At 43.0% G+C, this 18,717-nt stretch overlaps 1 protein-coding gene across 1 annotated transcript in view; it reads right to left on the bottom strand.

Annotated features, from left to right (window-relative positions):
* Positions 1 to 18,717, bottom strand: part of SLC36A4 (solute carrier family 36 member 4) — a 389,091-nt gene that overhangs the window by 257,017 nt on the left and 113,357 nt on the right. The window contains exons 8-9 of the mRNA XM_077484990.1: positions 18,217 to 18,315; positions 3,360 to 3,529 (exon numbers count right to left, since the gene is read on the bottom strand). Of these exons, the coding sequence (XP_077341116.1) occupies positions 3,360 to 3,529; positions 18,217 to 18,315 (269 nt within the window). The remainder of the gene's footprint in view (positions 1 to 3,359; positions 3,530 to 18,216; positions 18,316 to 18,717) is intronic.

Here is an 18,717-nt window from a genome sequence, read left to right as displayed (position 1 = left end):
GTGCCACCTATCAGTGCCCACAATCTGCCTAAACAGTGCTGCACCTCAGTGCCACATATCCGTGCCCATCAGTGTCATCTACCAGTGCTCATCAGTGCCGCCCAGCAGTGCCACCTATCAGAGCCACCTATCAGTGCCTCCTATTGGTCCCATCTATCAGTGGTACCTATCAGTGCCCCTTAGTGCCACCCATCCATGCCACCCATCCGTGCCACCTTATCTGTGCCCATCTTATCTGTGCCCATCTTATCTGTGCCCATCTTATCTGTGCCCATCAGTGCCGCCTTATCTGTGCCCATCAGTGCCGCCTTATCTGTGCCCATCAGTACTGCCTTATCTGTGCCCATCGGTGTCGCCTTAACTGTGCCCATCAGTGCCCACCAGTGCCGCCTATCAGTGCCCACCAGTGCCGCCTCATCAGCACATTTCAATGAAGGAGAAAAATGGCCCGTTTGCAAAATTTTATAACAAACTATTAAACATGATTTTTTATTTTTATTTTATTTTGCAACTTTTTTTGTTTGTTTAGCAAAAAATAAAACTCCCAGCTGTAATTAAATACCACCAAAAGAAAGCTCTATTTGTGGGGAAAAAATGATAAAAATTTAATTTGGGTACAGTGTTGTATGCCCGTGCAATTGTCATTCAAAGTGCATCAGCGCTGAAAGCTGAAAATTGGTCTGGGCAGGAGGGGGGGTTTAAGTGCCCAGTAAGCAAGTGGTTAAATGGAGAGCACTTCGATCTTCTTTTCCTTGCATGTGCCTGTTGGATCCTGGGGAGATCAGAGTCTGCTGTATTGACTTCAATTTTCCCCTAAGGAGACACATAACATTGACTCCCTGTTAGTTCAGGAGTCCATTATATAAGGTGAGTGACCAAACATCCTGATGGTGGAGGGAGTGTCACACATACTGTGTTAGCTCAGATTTCTACTTTCCCACATGTGGATCTCTCCGGCTGCTGTCTGGGCTCTGTGGTTCATCAAATACAATTATTTGAACTGTTTTTATTAGTTTTGTGGAATTCTGTATGGACTTTTTTTGCACTGCACTTTTTCTTCTTTTGATTATATCCAGCATTATACCTTTAGAACCATTTTAAAAAGAGCAATACAAGAAACCCTGTCCCTTACTTATTTTAGCTTGGCCCCCAAATGCAGAGATATTAAAGCCGGCTACACAAGCAAGCTCTCTAATAAGAAACAACATCAGATCGGTCTCTCTGATTCCTGCCAGCCCTTCCTAACACAGACAAGCACCAGTCTCCGTAATCCAGAAATGAGAAAGCCAATCCTCCATTCCATTAAACCCAGACCACAACAGTTTCCTTTCAGGCTATTGCCAGTCCCCCCGATTTAAAGCTATAAAGCTACAGACTTTTTATTCTCCCTGCACAGCCAAAAGCCCCCCAGTCAGCCCCACATTCAAAACATTTCGGAGCCATTAAACAACCCCTCGTTTTGCAGCCCCCTCCTCCATGGCAGACACACAAAAATCAATACATTTGTTTTTTAACCGCGCTATAGCTGAAATATGGCGACAGCATGGCCACACTTTGCCAGGAGGCCATCACATGACTCCCTCCCATGCTTGCGCTGCCTGTGCGCCCCCTGCGGCACGCATTGGCAGTAATCTGTGATCAGGCTAAAGAGCCAATCGCAGCTGATCAGGGATATAAACAGGATTTGCCAGTTATCAGCAATCCTCCCCCTCACGCTGAAAGCACGTGAGGAGAGGCAAAAACCAGCAAATTCACACAGGGAACACCTGCACTGACAATCAGGGCACTGATCATCAGTGTCCTGATGATCAGTGCAGCCCCAACAGTGCCCATCACTACTACCAATCTGTCACCAGTGCTGCCAATCAGTGCCCACGAGTGCTGTCAATTGGTGCCCATCAGTGATACCCGTCATGAGTCCCGCCTCATCAGTGCAGCAAACCAGTGCAGCCTCATCAGTGCACATCAGTGAATGTGAAAAATTACTTATTTACAAAAAGTTTTAACAGGAACTAAGAAAACACTAATTTTGGTAGCATACTTATCAATGTGCAAAGTATGTTATTTTGTTAAAGAACATTAATTGCTTTTAAGCTGTTATGAATAAAGTTCCACTTTAAAGTGATTGTAAAGTTTTTTTTTTTTTTTTAATAACAAACATGTTATACTTGCTTCCTCTGTGCAAGGGTTTTGCACAGAGCGGCCCCGATTCTCCTCTTCTGGGGTTCCCCCGTAGCGCTCCTGGCTCCTCCTCTTCTTGAATGCCCCCATGGAGAGATGCTTTTCATGGGGACAACAGTGCCGGTGTTCTGCCGTATAGTGTCCGGTCATCAAATAGTGTCCGGACTGTACTGCGCATGAGCAGACGAAGCTTTGAAAAATCTCCGAAGCTGAACGGCGCCTGCGCTGTGAGTGGAGGTGGTAGCCCCACCATCCAAGCGGACATAGGGTTGTGAATATTAGAGGGCCCCTCGTGGGCGAGCTTCGCTCGCCACGCTTCGGGCTCGGCCTCGCTGCGCTCGGCTCTTTTTATTCCTACTCTATGTCCACTTGGATAGTGGGCATAGAACCTTGACTCACGGCGCAGGCGCCGTTCATCCTCGGCAATTTTCAGAATCTGTGTTGCTGTGTACTGAGCATGCGCAGTACAAAGCGGACACTATCCGATGGAGGACGTTATTTTACAAGACACCGGCACGCTCCCAAGTCCTGTTGCTGCATCCATCAACACAAGCAGCAGGATTCAGCCCCGCCCCCTGGCTCCCATGTCACTGGATTTGATTGACAGCAGCGAAAGCCAATGACTCCTGCTGTTATCAATCTATTCAATGAGGACCTGAGACAGCGGCTGGAGCTGCTGTGCTCGTCCCTGTCACTTGAACGATTGGGCTCAGGTAAAATAAAAAATAAAAAAGAAGAAGAAAAAAGGAAGTTTTTCACTTTAATGCATAGAATGCAATAAGGTGAAAAACCGTGAGGGTTTACAACCCCTTTAAGTTACACAGAGGGGACTTTGTAACCTCAGCTGCAGAGTTTTTATTTTTTTTTGGATAGCATTTCCATTGCTAGGACTGGTTTTAAAACTTGTATGGAATTGCTCTATAAGCGAGTTGCCAAGTTTGTTTTAGAAACTTTTATCTGGAGGTTTGGGACACGCTCATACTAATTATCCCATCTTCTCTGACTAATCTTTTTCTTCTTTATAGAATATAAATGACTTAATGTTTATGCAGCATAAGCAATCAGAGGACATGTTTGAGGAGCTGACAGTGCATGCACATTGTGTTTTCACGGAATGTTCTGTGCTCGGAAAAGTTGCGCAAGAATGTATCAAAGAGAAGAAACATGAAGGTACTCACCAGGAATCTTGAGGAAGGTTTAGAGTGATGCTGCCTTTGATTTTCTCTCCAAAGCTCAGGTACCCCACTGTGGCCAGAGAGATGTACAAAACTGTCACTATTGCCATGCCAATGTTCAAAGCTTTTGAAAACTCTTTCTTGTCCCTCATTTGGTTTTCCAGGGGAAGAACCTATAACAAGAGACATCAAGACAAGGCAAACACCATTGTTCAGAATTTTGTATTGCAGCTAAACTGATCTTTTATTTGTATTAGAAAGAAGGCAATATTCAACTTAGATGCATATACCTCACCATTAAAAAAAATCCAATTCTTTTTTTTACCATTGTGTCCCTATGGTACAAGTACTAAAATAATTAACCCACTCAAAAGCTGAAGGTTGAGTCTGTTAGGCAGAGTCACCTTTTGAATAATATCTCTTTTTGAATTCCAACAGTGAACTCTCCCTGCCATAAAAAAGGACGAAGGAATGGGATTTTGTATGAGGTATGTCACTGAATTGATACCTTGTTCATATTGATCATTGAATTACCATATTTATCAGAGTATAACATGCACTTTTTCCCCTTTAAAATCAGGGGGAAATCATGGGTGCGTGTTATACACGGATCCCTGCTGTCTCTGAGGGAAGCGGAGCGAGCATCGCCGAATTACATAGACCCTCGATCTCCTGTGTACCCGGCGCTCCGTCACGCACAGCCACGCCTCCTGGCCCTGCATTGGGCCACTGTTGTGTCTATCATATGAGCAGGTCTAGGAGGAGTGGCTGTGAGTGATGGAGCGCCAGGTACACAGGAGATCACGGCTCTGTGTAATTCAGTGGCGCTCGCCCCTCCTCTTTCCCAGGAGTCAGGATAATCCAACATTGGTGAGGCTGCAATGATGGGAAAGGTGAGGCTGCAGATGGGCACTGAACAGGCTGCATTGTTGGTCAAGTTAATGGCTGCAGATGGGCACTAAACAGGCTGCATCGTTGGTCAAGTTAATGGCTGCAGATGGGCACTGAGCAGGGTGCATTGATGAGCTGTGACCCTAATTTTGCTTCAAAGTTCTTTATTTAAAATTTAAGTTTTTTTTATTAAACTTCCCTCCTAAAATTGGGATGCGTGTTATACGCATGTGCTTGTTATACGCCTATAAATAAGTCTTTATTGATTACAAATCAGATTAAAAAGTGTCAATCTTTAGTAAAAGATACAATATACGGTAAATAACAGTTCACTTGTATGAATATACAGTTATTATACAAAGTATGATACAACATAATTAGCAGTACAGTTGCATAAAATGCTCATTCATTGATAATAATTAAATAAACATAAGCAATTGCTCTTAGTGAGTCAAACTTTTTTTGGGCATCAGTTCGATGTATACCCGACGCACGTTTCATGGCTCACGCTAATCATCAGGGGTAAAATGCTCTGAAATTAAATCAATAACATATCTATAAATATAGTATACCCTTTAAATGGAGAGCCATCTCTCAAAAAAAAAGGTCTAAAACTTACAATGCAGCCCAATGGGGGAAGCCCAACCGGTGTCAAAGGGAGGACGGGGACAGGGATGATTATGATGATCTCCCCCGGGGCTGAGGTGAGGAATCCCATCCAGACCAGAGACAGCAGCCAGGTGAAGACCAGGCGACCATATCACGACCATGTGAATCTTGTGTATGCTTGACAGCCCATCCTGCTCTGTAGGGATATGGGAATGAAACCATGTGAAATGAATAAACTGTTAATGGAACGAACCTATACCAGTGAGTGAGTGAAGGTGATGAATAATGTGTAATTACTGCAATGATCTTTAATGTGCTAGCTAAAGGGACTACAGCCAAGGGAGATGTGTTTGCATATACCCACCAGAATTAATAGCAAACCCAAACCCACCATGTGATGACTATGTGCACACCAAGATAACGGCGAACTATTAAATGTGAAACTAAAATAAACCTGAAGGGTGTGATGTGTGGATTTGAGTGAGACTCAGTAACCTTGTGTGCAATTCTGTGGATGTGAGCCTGCCTGGGATCCCTCTCCTGTGAATGGCCCATGTGAAATGGTCAGCTGGCCAGCCCGAGGCGATTTTATCCCCGGTAAGGGACGGGTCCCCACCAACATCATGAAAACCCGCCAATGCTGCGGGAAATGGCGACAAGCTTTGGCTCCATCCGCGGCATGCAAATCCGCTGCAGAACCAAGCAAATCCTAGCCCCAACTAGATGGAAAGGGGGAATCCACTCCATGCTCAGGCATGATGACGCACTGAGTAGGGCGTCAAAACATGACGCCGAGGCTTAGGAGGCAAGGCCCCACCCTGAGGGAAAGGGGGGGGGGGGAGAGACTGCCATGCATAGTTCCTGACTTTGTTCCCATCCAATTGAGATTCCGGCTGTTGCGGATACAGAACAAATGTTCACATTCCTCCTTCCATTCTCCTTTATTATAAAATAAATGTGCAGTACAAAATATGATCAATCTGGATAGTTATGCCAGTACTTTGTTGTAACCTCATAAAGGCTCAAGGTTTTTTACCTTTATACATTCTATGCATGCAAGTAAAAAAAAAAAAAACTTCTGTGTGCAGAAGCACCCCCAGCCCACATTATTATTATTATATTATACACGATTTATATAGCGCCAACAGTTTACGCAGAGCTTTACAATGTACAGTACAGTTCAATACAAAAGGTACAGGAGGGCCCTGCTTGTAGAGCTTACATTCTAAAGGGTGGGAGTGGTGGTACAAAAGGTAATAGCTGCAGAGAATGATTTGATGTGGGGGTGGCATGTGGGACAGTTGACTTGTCAGCCTATACCAGGATGGCTGAACATGGTGGACATTAACATGTTAAAGCTTGCATGAAATTTTAATGATTGAGTTTAAATCTATTTGAACAATAAAATGTGGTCATTGTAGCCATGGAATAAGATGGGTTTTTGCCTTTAAGTAAAATCAAAATGCTTGTGCTGATGACACATATTGATATCCATGACCTGCTGTAATTATTTGACATTTATAAAACTGCTGTCAATGACATGCTTATGAAATCTCTTGCAGTAAAGGTCTGTTCATTTTCCCCCCTTTATTTGGAAGAGCCTGATGGTGTACTATTACCAGAGGCTTTATCGCTATTGGTAGCAACGAATGACCATCTATCACGTCATGATCTACTTCCAGAACAAATTGCGCCCACGGTTATATAGCGCTATCATAAACATACGCTGAATTTGCAGGAAGTGGACCGTTTTAAGGATGATAAATGACAATAATAAAAACATGAAACAGCGGGAAGCTCAGGAAAAAAAAAAAATGTCTAGCTCCGAAGTTAAATCATTTTTATATATATATATATACATACACATATATATATATATATATATATATATACATATACATATATACACACACACACACACATAAATATTGGCTAAGGACCAACTCTAGGCAACAAATAAAGTCAATATGCAAACTGCCAAACGATACCAGAGAAATGGGACTACAGATACCAGGGTGCCTTGGCGGGGCTCTGTAGCTTACGCATGTATTTGCAGATGTGTGCAGCCTAAACCCCTGTTTTTAATGCATACTGTTAGCCTTTGTACACAGCCGGACAATCTGACAACCAAATCTGTTGGATTTTGTCCAAAACTTGTGTTGCATACACACGGTTGGACAAAGTTGTCGGACAATCCGATCGCTCAGAACGTGATGATGTTATTTCGTTACAACGGGACTATGTTCAGGCTAGTAGCCAATAGCTTTGGTCTAGGAATATGATCTGAGCATGCGTGGCATTTTGTCCGATCGGAATTCTCTACAAATGATCGGACGAAGTCCAGTCGGATCATGTTGTCGGAAAATTTGATAGCCCAGCTTTAAAACTTTGTTGGTCAGATATTCCGACGGAAACAGTCCGATAGAGCCCACACACGGTCGAATTATCCGACAACACAGTCCGATCGGACATTTTCCGTCGGAATGTCCGACCGTGTGTACAAGGGCTTAGACAGGTTGATTCTGTTGTCTGCAGGCTGGTCGGTCAGTAAGCTTGGAGTTTTCCTTGGATTTATCCTTGGCCTGGTTTATATCACACATTACATCAGCCTTTTCGAGGGTTCCTCCAAGGGTTGATAAGAGTTCCTTGAGCAATGAGCAACTTCTGCCTCTGTGTCAAATAACCACTGTCACCAATGATCTTTTTAGTTACCGGTAATCTGGTATTCATCCCAAATTATTATTATACAGGATTTATATAGTGCCAAACGTTTGCACAGCTTTACAACATTAGGGCAGACAGTACAATTACAATACAGAAGGGACCTGCTCGAAATGACCACAAATCTAAGGAGCAATTTCCTCACTGACCATCAAACTAATGTACCGCTGATATAGTAATTAGCAGGGTTCCCCGAGTTCAGAAAGTTATTTTAAGGGTTCCTCCATGTTAAAAAGGCTGAGAAAGGCTGCACTGGATTAGAATATTCACAATTCAAAACCAGTATCTAGTTTACACCATGGACAGAGGCTGGATATTGTTTGTATGTATGACCTTTTACTGCCATATATTTTTAAGGGCTAGGCAATCACTGGATGAAAACAAGCTCACAGCCACAATATCATAACCAAATTTATAGCTATCAGAATCCTGGAAGGAGCAGCTGGATAACATGCAGATTAAAGTGGAACTTCAGTAATTTTTTCATCTTTCCATTTAATAAATCTTCTTCTTCCCTTCTTGTTATAATTTTGGATAGAAAAACATTTTTTTTTTGCAGCCAGTAAATACCTTAACCACTTAAGGACCCCCTAACGCCGATATACTTTGGCAGAGTGGCACGGCTGGGCACAATCACATACCGGTACGTGATTCTTTGAGTGCCCAGTCGTGGGTCGGGAGCGTGCCTCCGCAGGTCCTGAGCTCTGTAACCGCGGCACCAGTGTACCCGATCGCCGCTGGTGTCCCGCGATCGGGTCACAGAGCTGAAGATCGAGGAGAGGTCTGTGTAAACAAACCTCTCCCCGTTCTTCCTACTGAGACTGTCACTTATCATCTCTTCCCTTTTATAGGGAAAGACTATCAGTGACGTCACATGCCAGGCCACGCCCCCTACAATAAAAACACAAACGTCATACATAACACCTACACTGCCCCCTAGTGGTTAACTCATTCACTGCCAGTGTCATTTACACAGGAATCAGTGCATTTAAATAGCACTGATTGCTGTATAAATGACAATGGTCCCAAAAATGTGTCATAAATGTCCGCTTTGTCTGCCATAATGTCGCAGTCACAAAAAAAAATATTAATAAACAATGCTATAAAACTATCCCCTATTTTGTAAACGCTATAACTTTTGCGCAAACCAATCGCCAATTGCAATTTTTTTTTTCCAAAAATATGTAGAAGAATACGTAATAGCCTAAACTGAGGAAAAAAACATGTTATTTTATATATTTTTGGGGGGATATTTATTATAGCAAAAATTAAAAAATATTGAATTTTTTTCTAAATTGTCGCTCTATTTTTGTTTATAGTGCAAAAAATAAAAAGCGCAGAGGTGATCAAATACAACCAAAAGAAAACTATTTGTGGGAAAAAAAGATGCCAATTTTGTTTGAATTGCAAAAAGGGGCCTGGTCCTTTGGCTGCAAATTGGTCCGGGGCTTAAGTGTTTATACAGCCCACTTCCTGTTTGTCTGGAAAAAGGTTTAGGCTTCTGACATCAAATACAATTGATCAAACCTCAAATTTAATTGGGATTTTTAAGGCAATATAGAAAAAATTATACTAAATATATATAAAAAAATATAAGTTTTATTACAAATACAAAAAAAATTACAACAAAAAAAAATCCATAAAATAACATTGTTGTGCTGACATATGTGTATAGCATAAGACAATACCACATGCATAAATGTATGCGACAAAAACAAGCGGCTATTTTTTTATGCCAGGGTTCATTATCACTGGTCTATCACATGAAATCCCAATACAATACATTTACATTTTTGGTTGTAACATGACAAAATGTGGAACATTTCAAGGGGTATGAATACTTTTTCAAGGCACTGTATAAGAAAGATGTAGGAATAAAATACATAACATAAAATCTCTTAGAATACAATATATTAACACCTTCCCAAATTTACAACACTGTAAAAAAGAAACAACATCCATGTCTGGACGGCAGTACCACATTTGCCAGTTTTCAGTGCATCCCTACTTCCCTTAAGGACAGAGAAAGACAATGGGAAACCTAAGATTTCCAAATGACACACTAATACACAATGCAACTCCAGAGGCCTCGTACCTTTCAATGTTAAGGTCAAGCGAGGGTGTCCAATTTTCCTTGTTAAAATGGTCAAGTTGCATTTCAAGCCTGATAAGAACATTCCTTGCAGCATGTTTTCAGACACTGGAATAGAGAAGTCCCTACTATGTCCTTTTTATCAACAGAAAGTAAAATACAACAATTTATCATGGCAAAGAACCGAGCATAGGCCTGTGGCAGATGCTAAATTGCTCTTTTCTATAGCAGGTGTTTGACCATAAACACGTTTATTTCCGGATATTCCTTTCCAAGTCAAAGAAAATGTAATTCCATTTAATTATCTGAGAGGGCAAGGCCAACCAAACAAACGATCAAAACACTTGCAGTATGTCGGGGCCGCTGCAAATGCCAAAATATCAGTAAATTGATGCACAGACTCTTGTGAAGCACTCAGTCTTGCTGTGCTATAGGAGTGAACAGCATAGGGAAAGTGACAGAAAACGGACTACAGTCATTGGCCCACCTCTTATCAATTCTTTAACCACTTTCAGACCGGACCATTTTGCTGGTAAATGACCAGAGGTCTTTTTACAATTTGGCACTGCGCTGCTTTAACTGGTAATTGCGCGGTCATGCAATGTTGTACCCAAACAAAATTTGCGTCCTTTTCTTCCCACAAATAGAGCTTTCTTTTGATGGTATTTGATTGCCTCTGCGATTTTTATTTTTTGCGATAAACGTAAAAAGACCGCAAATTTTGAAAAAAAATGATATTTTCTACTTTTTGTTATTAGAAAAATCCAATAAACTCAATTTTAGTCATACATTTAGGCCAAAATGTATTCAGCCACATGTCTTTGGTAAAAAAAAAGTCAATAACTGTATATTTATTGGTTTGCGCAAAAGTTGTCACATCTACAAACTAAGGTACGTTTTCTGGAATTTACGCAGCTTTTAGTTTACGACTGCCTATCTCATTTCTTGAGGTGCTAAAATGGCAGGGCAGTACAAAACCCCCCCAAATGACCCCATTTTGGAAAGTAGACCCCCTAAGGAAATTGATAAGTGGCATGTTGAGCCCATTGAATATTTTATTTTTTTGCCTCAAGCGATTGAATAATGACAAAAAAATTTTTTTTTTTTTTTTTTACACAAAGTTGTCACTAAATGATATATTGCTCACACATGCTATGGGCATATGTGAAATGACACCCCAAAATAAATTCTGCTGCTTCTCCTGAGTACGGGGATACCACATATGTGGGACTTTTTGGGAGCCTAGCCACGTACGGGGCCCCGAAAACCAAGCACCGCCTTCAGGCTTTCTAAGGGCGTAAATTTTTGATTTCACTTCTCACTACCTATTACAGTTTTGAAGGCCATAAAATGCCAAGATGGCACAAAACCCCCACAAATGACCCCATTTTAGAAAGTAGACACCCCAAGCTATTTGTTGAGAGGCATGTTGAGTCCATGGAATATTTTATATTTTGCCACAAGTTGCGGGAAAATTACAAACTTTTTTTTTTTTTTTCACAAAGTTGTCACTAAATGATATATTGCTCACGCATGCCATGGGCATATGTGAAATGACACCCCAAAATAAATTCTGCTGCTTCTCCTGAGTATGGGGATACCACATATGTGGGACTTTTTGGGAGCCTAGGCGTGTACGGGGCCCCGAAAACCAAGCACCGCCTTCAGGCTTTCTAAGGGCGTTACAGTTTTGAAGGCCATAAAATGCCAAGATGGCACAAACCCCCCCCCAAATGACCCCATTTTGGAAAGTAGACACCCCTAAATTTAGGGGTACACTAGTGAGACTAGGTAATAAATGGCGGGTGCCCTGAAACTATAAAAAAATAACTAACCAACCAGCGTCACCTGTAACAGTTATATGGTGATCACTGGTGAAAGGGTTAACTAGGGGGCAATCAGGGGGCTTTATGCGGTAGTATATGGGGGTCCCTGGCGCTATAAAAAGCTGCGGCGAACCTAAATACCTACCTGCCTAACTAGCGTCACCTGTGACACTAATACAGCGATCAGAAAAACGATCGCTTATTAGGCTGGGTTCACACTGGTGTGATGCGGGAACGCCACGAATCCGCGGCGGGTTCCCGCATCGCATGCCTCCCGGCGGCAGTTCACACTGCCCTATGCGAACTGCTGGGAGTGTCAGTGAAATGTTAATGACACCCCCAGATCAGTTCGCATATCGCAGTGCGATCTGCAAACTCGGATCGCATGGTGTGAACACCCATGCGATCCGATTCTGCTGCGGACCAAAAAAAGGGTCCCGTGCGAGTTTGCGGCGGGTGCGACGCAAATTCAGCCATACTATCTGTATGGCTGAACTCGAATCGCACAGAGATCGGATGTGATTTGCACTGCAGTGCGGTGCGAATCACATTCGTTCTCATAAACCGCTGCAATGTGAACCCAGCCTTAGTGACACTGGCGACGGGGGGTGGTCACGGGGTTAAACCTTTATTGGGGGGGTTAGGGGGGTACCTTAGGACTAAAGGGGGCTAACCCTAACTGCCCTAACAGTTATTACAGTCACAAATGACACCCGCCGGGTGATCAGGGGGTTAAACCTTTATTAGGTAATAAATGGCGGGTGCCCTGAAACTATAAAAAAAATAACTAACCAACCAGCGTCACCTGTAACAGTTATATGGTGATCACTGGTGAAAGGGTTAACTAGGGGGCAATCAGGGGGCTTTATGCGGTAGTATATGGGGGTCCCTGGCGCTATAAAAAGCTGCAGCGAACCTAAATACCTACCTGCCTAACTAGCGTCACCTGTGACACTAATACAGCGATCAGAAAAATGATCCCTTATTAGGCTGGGTTCACACTGGAGCGATGCGGGAACGCCACGAATCCGCGGCGGGTTCCCGCATCGCATGCCTCCCGGCGGCAGTTCACACTGCCCTATGCGAACTGCTGGGAGTGTCAGTGAAATGTTAATGACACCCCCAGATCAGTTCGCATATCGCAGTGCGATCTGCAAACTCGGATCGCATGGTGTGAACACCCATGCGATCCGATTCTGCTGCGGACCAAAAAAAGGGTCCCGTACGAATTTGCGGCGGGTGCGGCGCGAATTCAGCCATACTATCTGTATGGCTGAACTCGAATCGCACAGAGATCGGATGTGATTTGCACTGCAGTGCGGTGCGAATCACATTCGTTCTCATAAACCGCTGCAATGTGAACCCAGCCTTAGTGACACTGGCGACGGGGGGTGAACACGGGGTTAAACCTTTATTGGGGGGGTTAGGGGGGTACATTAGAACTAAAGGGGGCTAACCCTAACTGCCCTAACAGTTATTACAGTCACAAATGACACCAATGCAAAAAAAATAAAAAAATGACATTGGTGTCACTGTGACTGGGGGGCAGGGGTAATTGGGGGGGCGATCGGGGGGGTGTGAGTGTGCCTGGCATGTTCTACTGTGTAGTGTCGTGTTGGTGCAACTCACCGATCCTCTCTCCACGGTGTCGGAACGAAAAATACCGACATGGAGGAGAGATTACATCACTTCCTCTCCTGTGTTTACATTACAGGAGAGGAAGTGATGTCACAGAGCATTTTCATTCGTCGGGAGCGATCGCGAGGGGGTGGCCATGAATGAATGGCCGCCCCCTCATCCCGGATCGCTCCCGAACGAATACCGACCGCCGCAGGCACCGGGGGGGGGGCCCGATCGGGCCCCCCACCCGCGGGAAGGCAGGGACGTACAGGTACGCCCATATGCCTGCCCGTGCCATTCTGTCGACGTACATCGTCGTGCGGCGGTCGGCAAGTGGTTAATCTGGGGGTCTCCATATTTTATAAACAAAGGGCCAGTTTACAAGCCTTCAGAATTTAGGGGGGGCAGGACTGCAGCCAGCTGGAGTAGAAAATGCTCTGGTGTCTCAGGCTTGGAGGTCAATGGAAGCAAAAAGGTTACATAACACGTGCTGTCAGTAGGATAAAGATTAGGGCCCCCTCATTGGTATTAATGGGGAGAATAGTGCCGCATCGTTGGTGTTAGTGGGTGGAAATAGTACCCTATTGCTGGTCTCAATGTAAGGAACAGTGCCCCATTGTTAATGGGAGGAATAGCACTGCATCACTGGTGTCAGTGGAAAGCCCATTGTTGGTTTCAGTGGGAGGAACAGCACCCAATTATTGGTGTCAGTGAATGGAATAGTGCCTCATCGTTAGTGTCAATAGGAGGAATATAGACACATTGTTGGTGTCTTACCAGTAGGGGTGAGCTGTAAGATTTATCTCAACACCAAGGGTGGTGAGTTCACAGTATGTACTTATATGGTTATGCATGTGTATATAACCTATGATAATTGTATATTAAAATGTTTATATGTTATTCTAATTGTAATCTATTTCTCTAATTGGAGATACAGAATCTCCTGAAGAAGCCACAATCCTAGTCGCAAAACACGTTGAGCATTTTTTAACGCTTCAAGGACCTTTGAACACCCTGATGGCAAATGCTGTATCCTAGTGTGGGGTTTTCTGATGTTTACCAATACAACCCCACAGAAAGCATACAAGTGGCGTCCATTTCTTGGGTTGATCAATAGGTCCCTTTTTCTGTATTCATTATGTAATGCGTTTTATTAAATGTGCACTGTATATGTAGCCAATGTATGTGAACCATTACAATTTGTTATAATATTTTATAAGTACCGTTAAAGTCAATTTTTCTCTATCCTTCAATTTATTATTACTAGGATGTGGCACTTTTTTACTCGGGTGTTTGATTGCCACCCCAGGGCACAGCAATACATTTTTCTCTAGGTTGTTGGTGTTAGTGGGAGGAATTATATCACATCATTGGTGTCAGTGAAAGGAATAATGCCCACTGTTGATATCAGTGGGAGGAAGAGTGCCCAATCATTGGCATCAGTGGGAGGAAGAGTGCCCAATCATTGGCATCAGTGGCAGGAAGAGTGCCCCATCATTGGCATCAGTGGGAGGAAGAGTGCCCCATCATTGGCCTGAGTGGGAGGAAGAGTGCCCCATCATTGGCGTCAGTGGGAGGAATTATATCACATCATTGGTGTCAGTGAAAGGAATAATGCTCACTGTTGATATCAGTGGGAGGAAGAGTTCCCCATCATAGGTATCAGTGGGAGGAAGAGTGCCCCATCATTGGCATCAGTGGGAGGAAGAGTGACCCATCATTGGCATCAGTGGGAGGAAGAGTGCCCCATCATTGGCATCAGTGGGAGGAAGAGTGCCCCATCATTGGCATCAGTGGGAGGAAGAGTGCCCCATCATTGGCATCAGTGGGAGGAAGAGTGACCCATCATTGGCATCAGTAGGAGGAATAGTGACACATTGCTGGTGTCAGTTGGGAGAAATTATATCCCATCATTGGTGTCAGCGAAAGGAATAATCGCCCCACTGTTGGTGTCAGTGGAAGGAATGGGGTCTTCTATCAGTGAGAGGCCACTGCTTTAAACTAAGAATAATAATTGTATCATTATTATGATTTATAGCCTCATAACACCGCAGTGTTCACTCTGATGCTTTGTACACACGGTCGGACATTCCGACAACAAAATCCTTTGGATTTTTTCAGACAATTTTGTGCCAAACTTGTCTTGCATACACAGGGTCGAACAAAGTTGTTGGAAAATCCAATCGTTCGGGAACGTGATGACGTACGTTACGTACGATGGGACTACGTAGAAGCTAGTAGCCAATAGCTTTGGTCTCCTAATTTAATCTGAGCATGCGTGGCACTTTGTCCGTCGGAATTCTCTACAAACGATCGGAAAAGGTCCGATCGGATTTTGTGGTCGTAAAAATTTTAGCTCCAGCGCTCCAACTTTTTCCATTGGAAAAAGTCAGATCGAGCCCAAACACGATCGGATTTTTCGACAACATAATCTGATTGGACCTTTTCCGTCAGCATGCACCTGCCGATCTCACGCATGTGCAGTGCGGTGCAATCTTGGTCAGCTTGCCATGCCAAGCTGAACAAGATTTTCCATAGACGCCAATGTTAAATGTTATTGAAGCCATGCTATGCCAAGCTGACCAAGACCTCCCAGGAGCTAATGCAAACTTGGAAATGATGTACAGCACCATGACGGCTAAAAGGAGGAAGTGAAATTAGATATAGGCATAAATCAGGTAAGTGAACAGAAAAAGAAGTGCAGCTACAGGCTTCACCCCGGTACTGGTTTTTAGAGCTGGCGGACAACTTTCTGATAACAACCAATGTGACTCAGCATCCACTTTATCAATATCTGCGGGAGGGGACTCCCCCCAGCCTTCTGCCACTTCACCCGGTTCTCCCATCCCACCGAGAGACCCGAGCGACCAGCCGGCACATCCGCTGGCTGGACAGAGTCCTTGAACAAAGCTGGAATTGGCTTTGATCTGATCTCCGATGTCGTAACCTGGAAGGAACGTCACAACGTCAGTTCCAGTTTACTCGGCTGGTGCCGATTTTTTGAAGTATTCCAAAACACTTATTTTGGCATTTTGAATACTTTTAAGTGCAAAGGAGGGAATTGGGGTCCTTTAGAACCCAGATCCCTCCATAAAGAATACCCGTCACTGCCTATTACTGTCACAAGGGATGTTTACATTTCTTGTGACAGCAATAAAAATGATCAATTTATAAATTTTTTTAAAGAGACAGTGTAGAAAAAAAAATGTTTTTAAGTGCCCCCATCCCAACATGCTCACGCACCAAAGAAACGCATACGCAAGTCGCACCCGCAAATGTAAGCAGTGTTTAAACCACACATGTGAAGTATCGCCACAATCATCAGAGCAAGAGCAATAATTCTAGCAAAAGACCTCCTCTGTAACTCTAAACTGATAACCAGTTAAAACATTTTAAAGAGTTTGCTATGGAGATTTTAATTACCGTCGTTTATCGCCATTCCAATTGCGCAATTTTAAACCGTAACATGCTAGGTATCTGTTTACTCGGTGTAACATCATCTTTCACAATCTACAAAAAAATTGGACTAACTTTACTGTTTCTTTTTTAGTGAAGTGTATTTTTTCCAAACAATTTGTGTTTGAAAGATCGTTGCGCAAATACAGTGTGACATAAAATATTGCAATGACCGCCATTTTCTTCTCCAGAGTCTTTGCTAATGTATGTATGAATATATATATATATACATATATATATATATATATATATATATATATATATATATATATATATATGTGTATATATATATATATATATGTGTATATATATATATATATATGTGTATATATATATATATATATATATATATATATATATATATATATATATATATATGTGTATATATATATATATATATATATATATATATATATATATATATATATATATATATATATATATATATATATATATATAATATGTTTGGGGGTCCTAAGTAATTTTCTAGCAAAACATACTGATTTTAACTTGTAAACAACAAGAATCAGAAATAGGCTTGGTCCTTAAGTGGTTAAACTAAGCAGGTTCATTTCCTAAATTTAGTACAGCTGCAGTATTTGCTGGATAACATAATTTGATCACTAAATGCTTGGAATTGCTCCTTAAAATGCAATAACTGGTGTGTTGTAGAAGCTTTTCATAATGCGGGGCTCAGTAAAAAGCACAGAAGAGGCAGACATTGTATGGCTGTGCCAATAATCATATTACAATTTCAGATATGCGGTGGCTCATAAGGGGGGCAGTGGCGTCACCCCCCCTAATCTTCATATGGATTTCATATATTTTCTTTAAGCACATGATTAGAGCCTGAGGCTCTAATTGGCTTTAAAAAAGGAGAGCTTAGAGCGCAGAGCCCACCCACTTGTGTGACAATAACAAATTAATATTTGCTATTGTCTTCTTGCTTCTTATCCTGGCCAATCAGAAAGAGGGTTCCTTAAGACCCGATTGGCCGGAAGGAGAAGCGACTTTCCGCTCTCTTCCAGAATGTCCTCTGCCCTGGTGACTGGTTGGCTTGGTGTCCTCCCCCATCACGTGGCCCAAGCCGGGTTCTTCTATCTTGGCACCGGGTACAGTGCTTCTCCTGCAGGGAGATCCTCCGGAGCTGGGAGTCTGGGGACCAGCCGTGATACTGGCCCCGCAAATAAGTCTTCACCTGTCCCTTCTTCCAGGGAATCATCCCCTATAAACCGGACGGACACTGAGCTGAGGCTGCACCGACTGCCCAGGGAACAATAGAACGATGACCCCACTGTCTACTCCGAGCTACTGGGCATGACCAGCCGCATGGGGACCTTCCACAACTGGCTTCAACACACTGGGCTCAGCCCTGAGCAACTGGCTTCTGCTGGATTCCTCTATACCGCTACTTACTGGGGGGGCTGGGATCATACCCCACCATAGGCCCTATCACAGGCGATCAAATGAGCTATGGAGTGCCGTTTGTTTGACGCCCCCCCACCCCCAAAAAAAATTGAGCATCAGCTGTCACTGCAGATATGGCCTGGAAATATTTTACAAACCTTATCTCTATTAGTATTCATCAATTTAAAAAAAATATTTAGTTATAATTTACACCTTAAATATTAAAAGAACATCTTACCACTCCTATGCCTTCAAAAGCGAAGATGGCCGTTCCAAAAAACAGCGGATATTTCTTCCAAGTGGATGTCAAAGGCAGAGTGCGAGGATCAGAAAGATTCTAAAGAAATAGAAAATAAAAAAATAGATGTAATCAAATGGACTACATTCTGTATCCTGAAAACGTAGACCGAGGATGAATTATAACTACGCAATAGTTCAACACGACCCAAAGCTAATATTTTAGTTTTGGGTGGTCACCAGCATACGGATTTCTCCAAGAGGCCTATTTATCACCCCATGATATTAAAATGATAATGATGTTTACTTATATCTTTTAATTTTAGAAGAAAACTGCCTGGGAACCTGTAGGGTGCATTCTGGATTCTGTCTGAAGTAGATTACAGAGAACCCCGATTAAATCTCCAAGGATAAAAGAAAACCTCGCTCACTCCAACCTCCTGCACCTACAGTCTCTGCCACCTAGAAAGTTATGTTGAAGGCTTCATTTGCTCACACCTTG

The sequence above is a fragment of the Lithobates pipiens genome, unplaced genomic scaffold, assembly GCF_037356315.1.
Source record: "Lithobates pipiens isolate NorthernLeopardFrog02 unplaced genomic scaffold, aLitPip1_a1.2 Scaffold_17, whole genome shotgun sequence".
NCBI lineage: Eukaryota > Metazoa > Chordata > Amphibia > Anura > Ranidae > Lithobates > Lithobates pipiens.
This window is presented reverse-complemented; position numbering and strand designations above follow the sequence as displayed.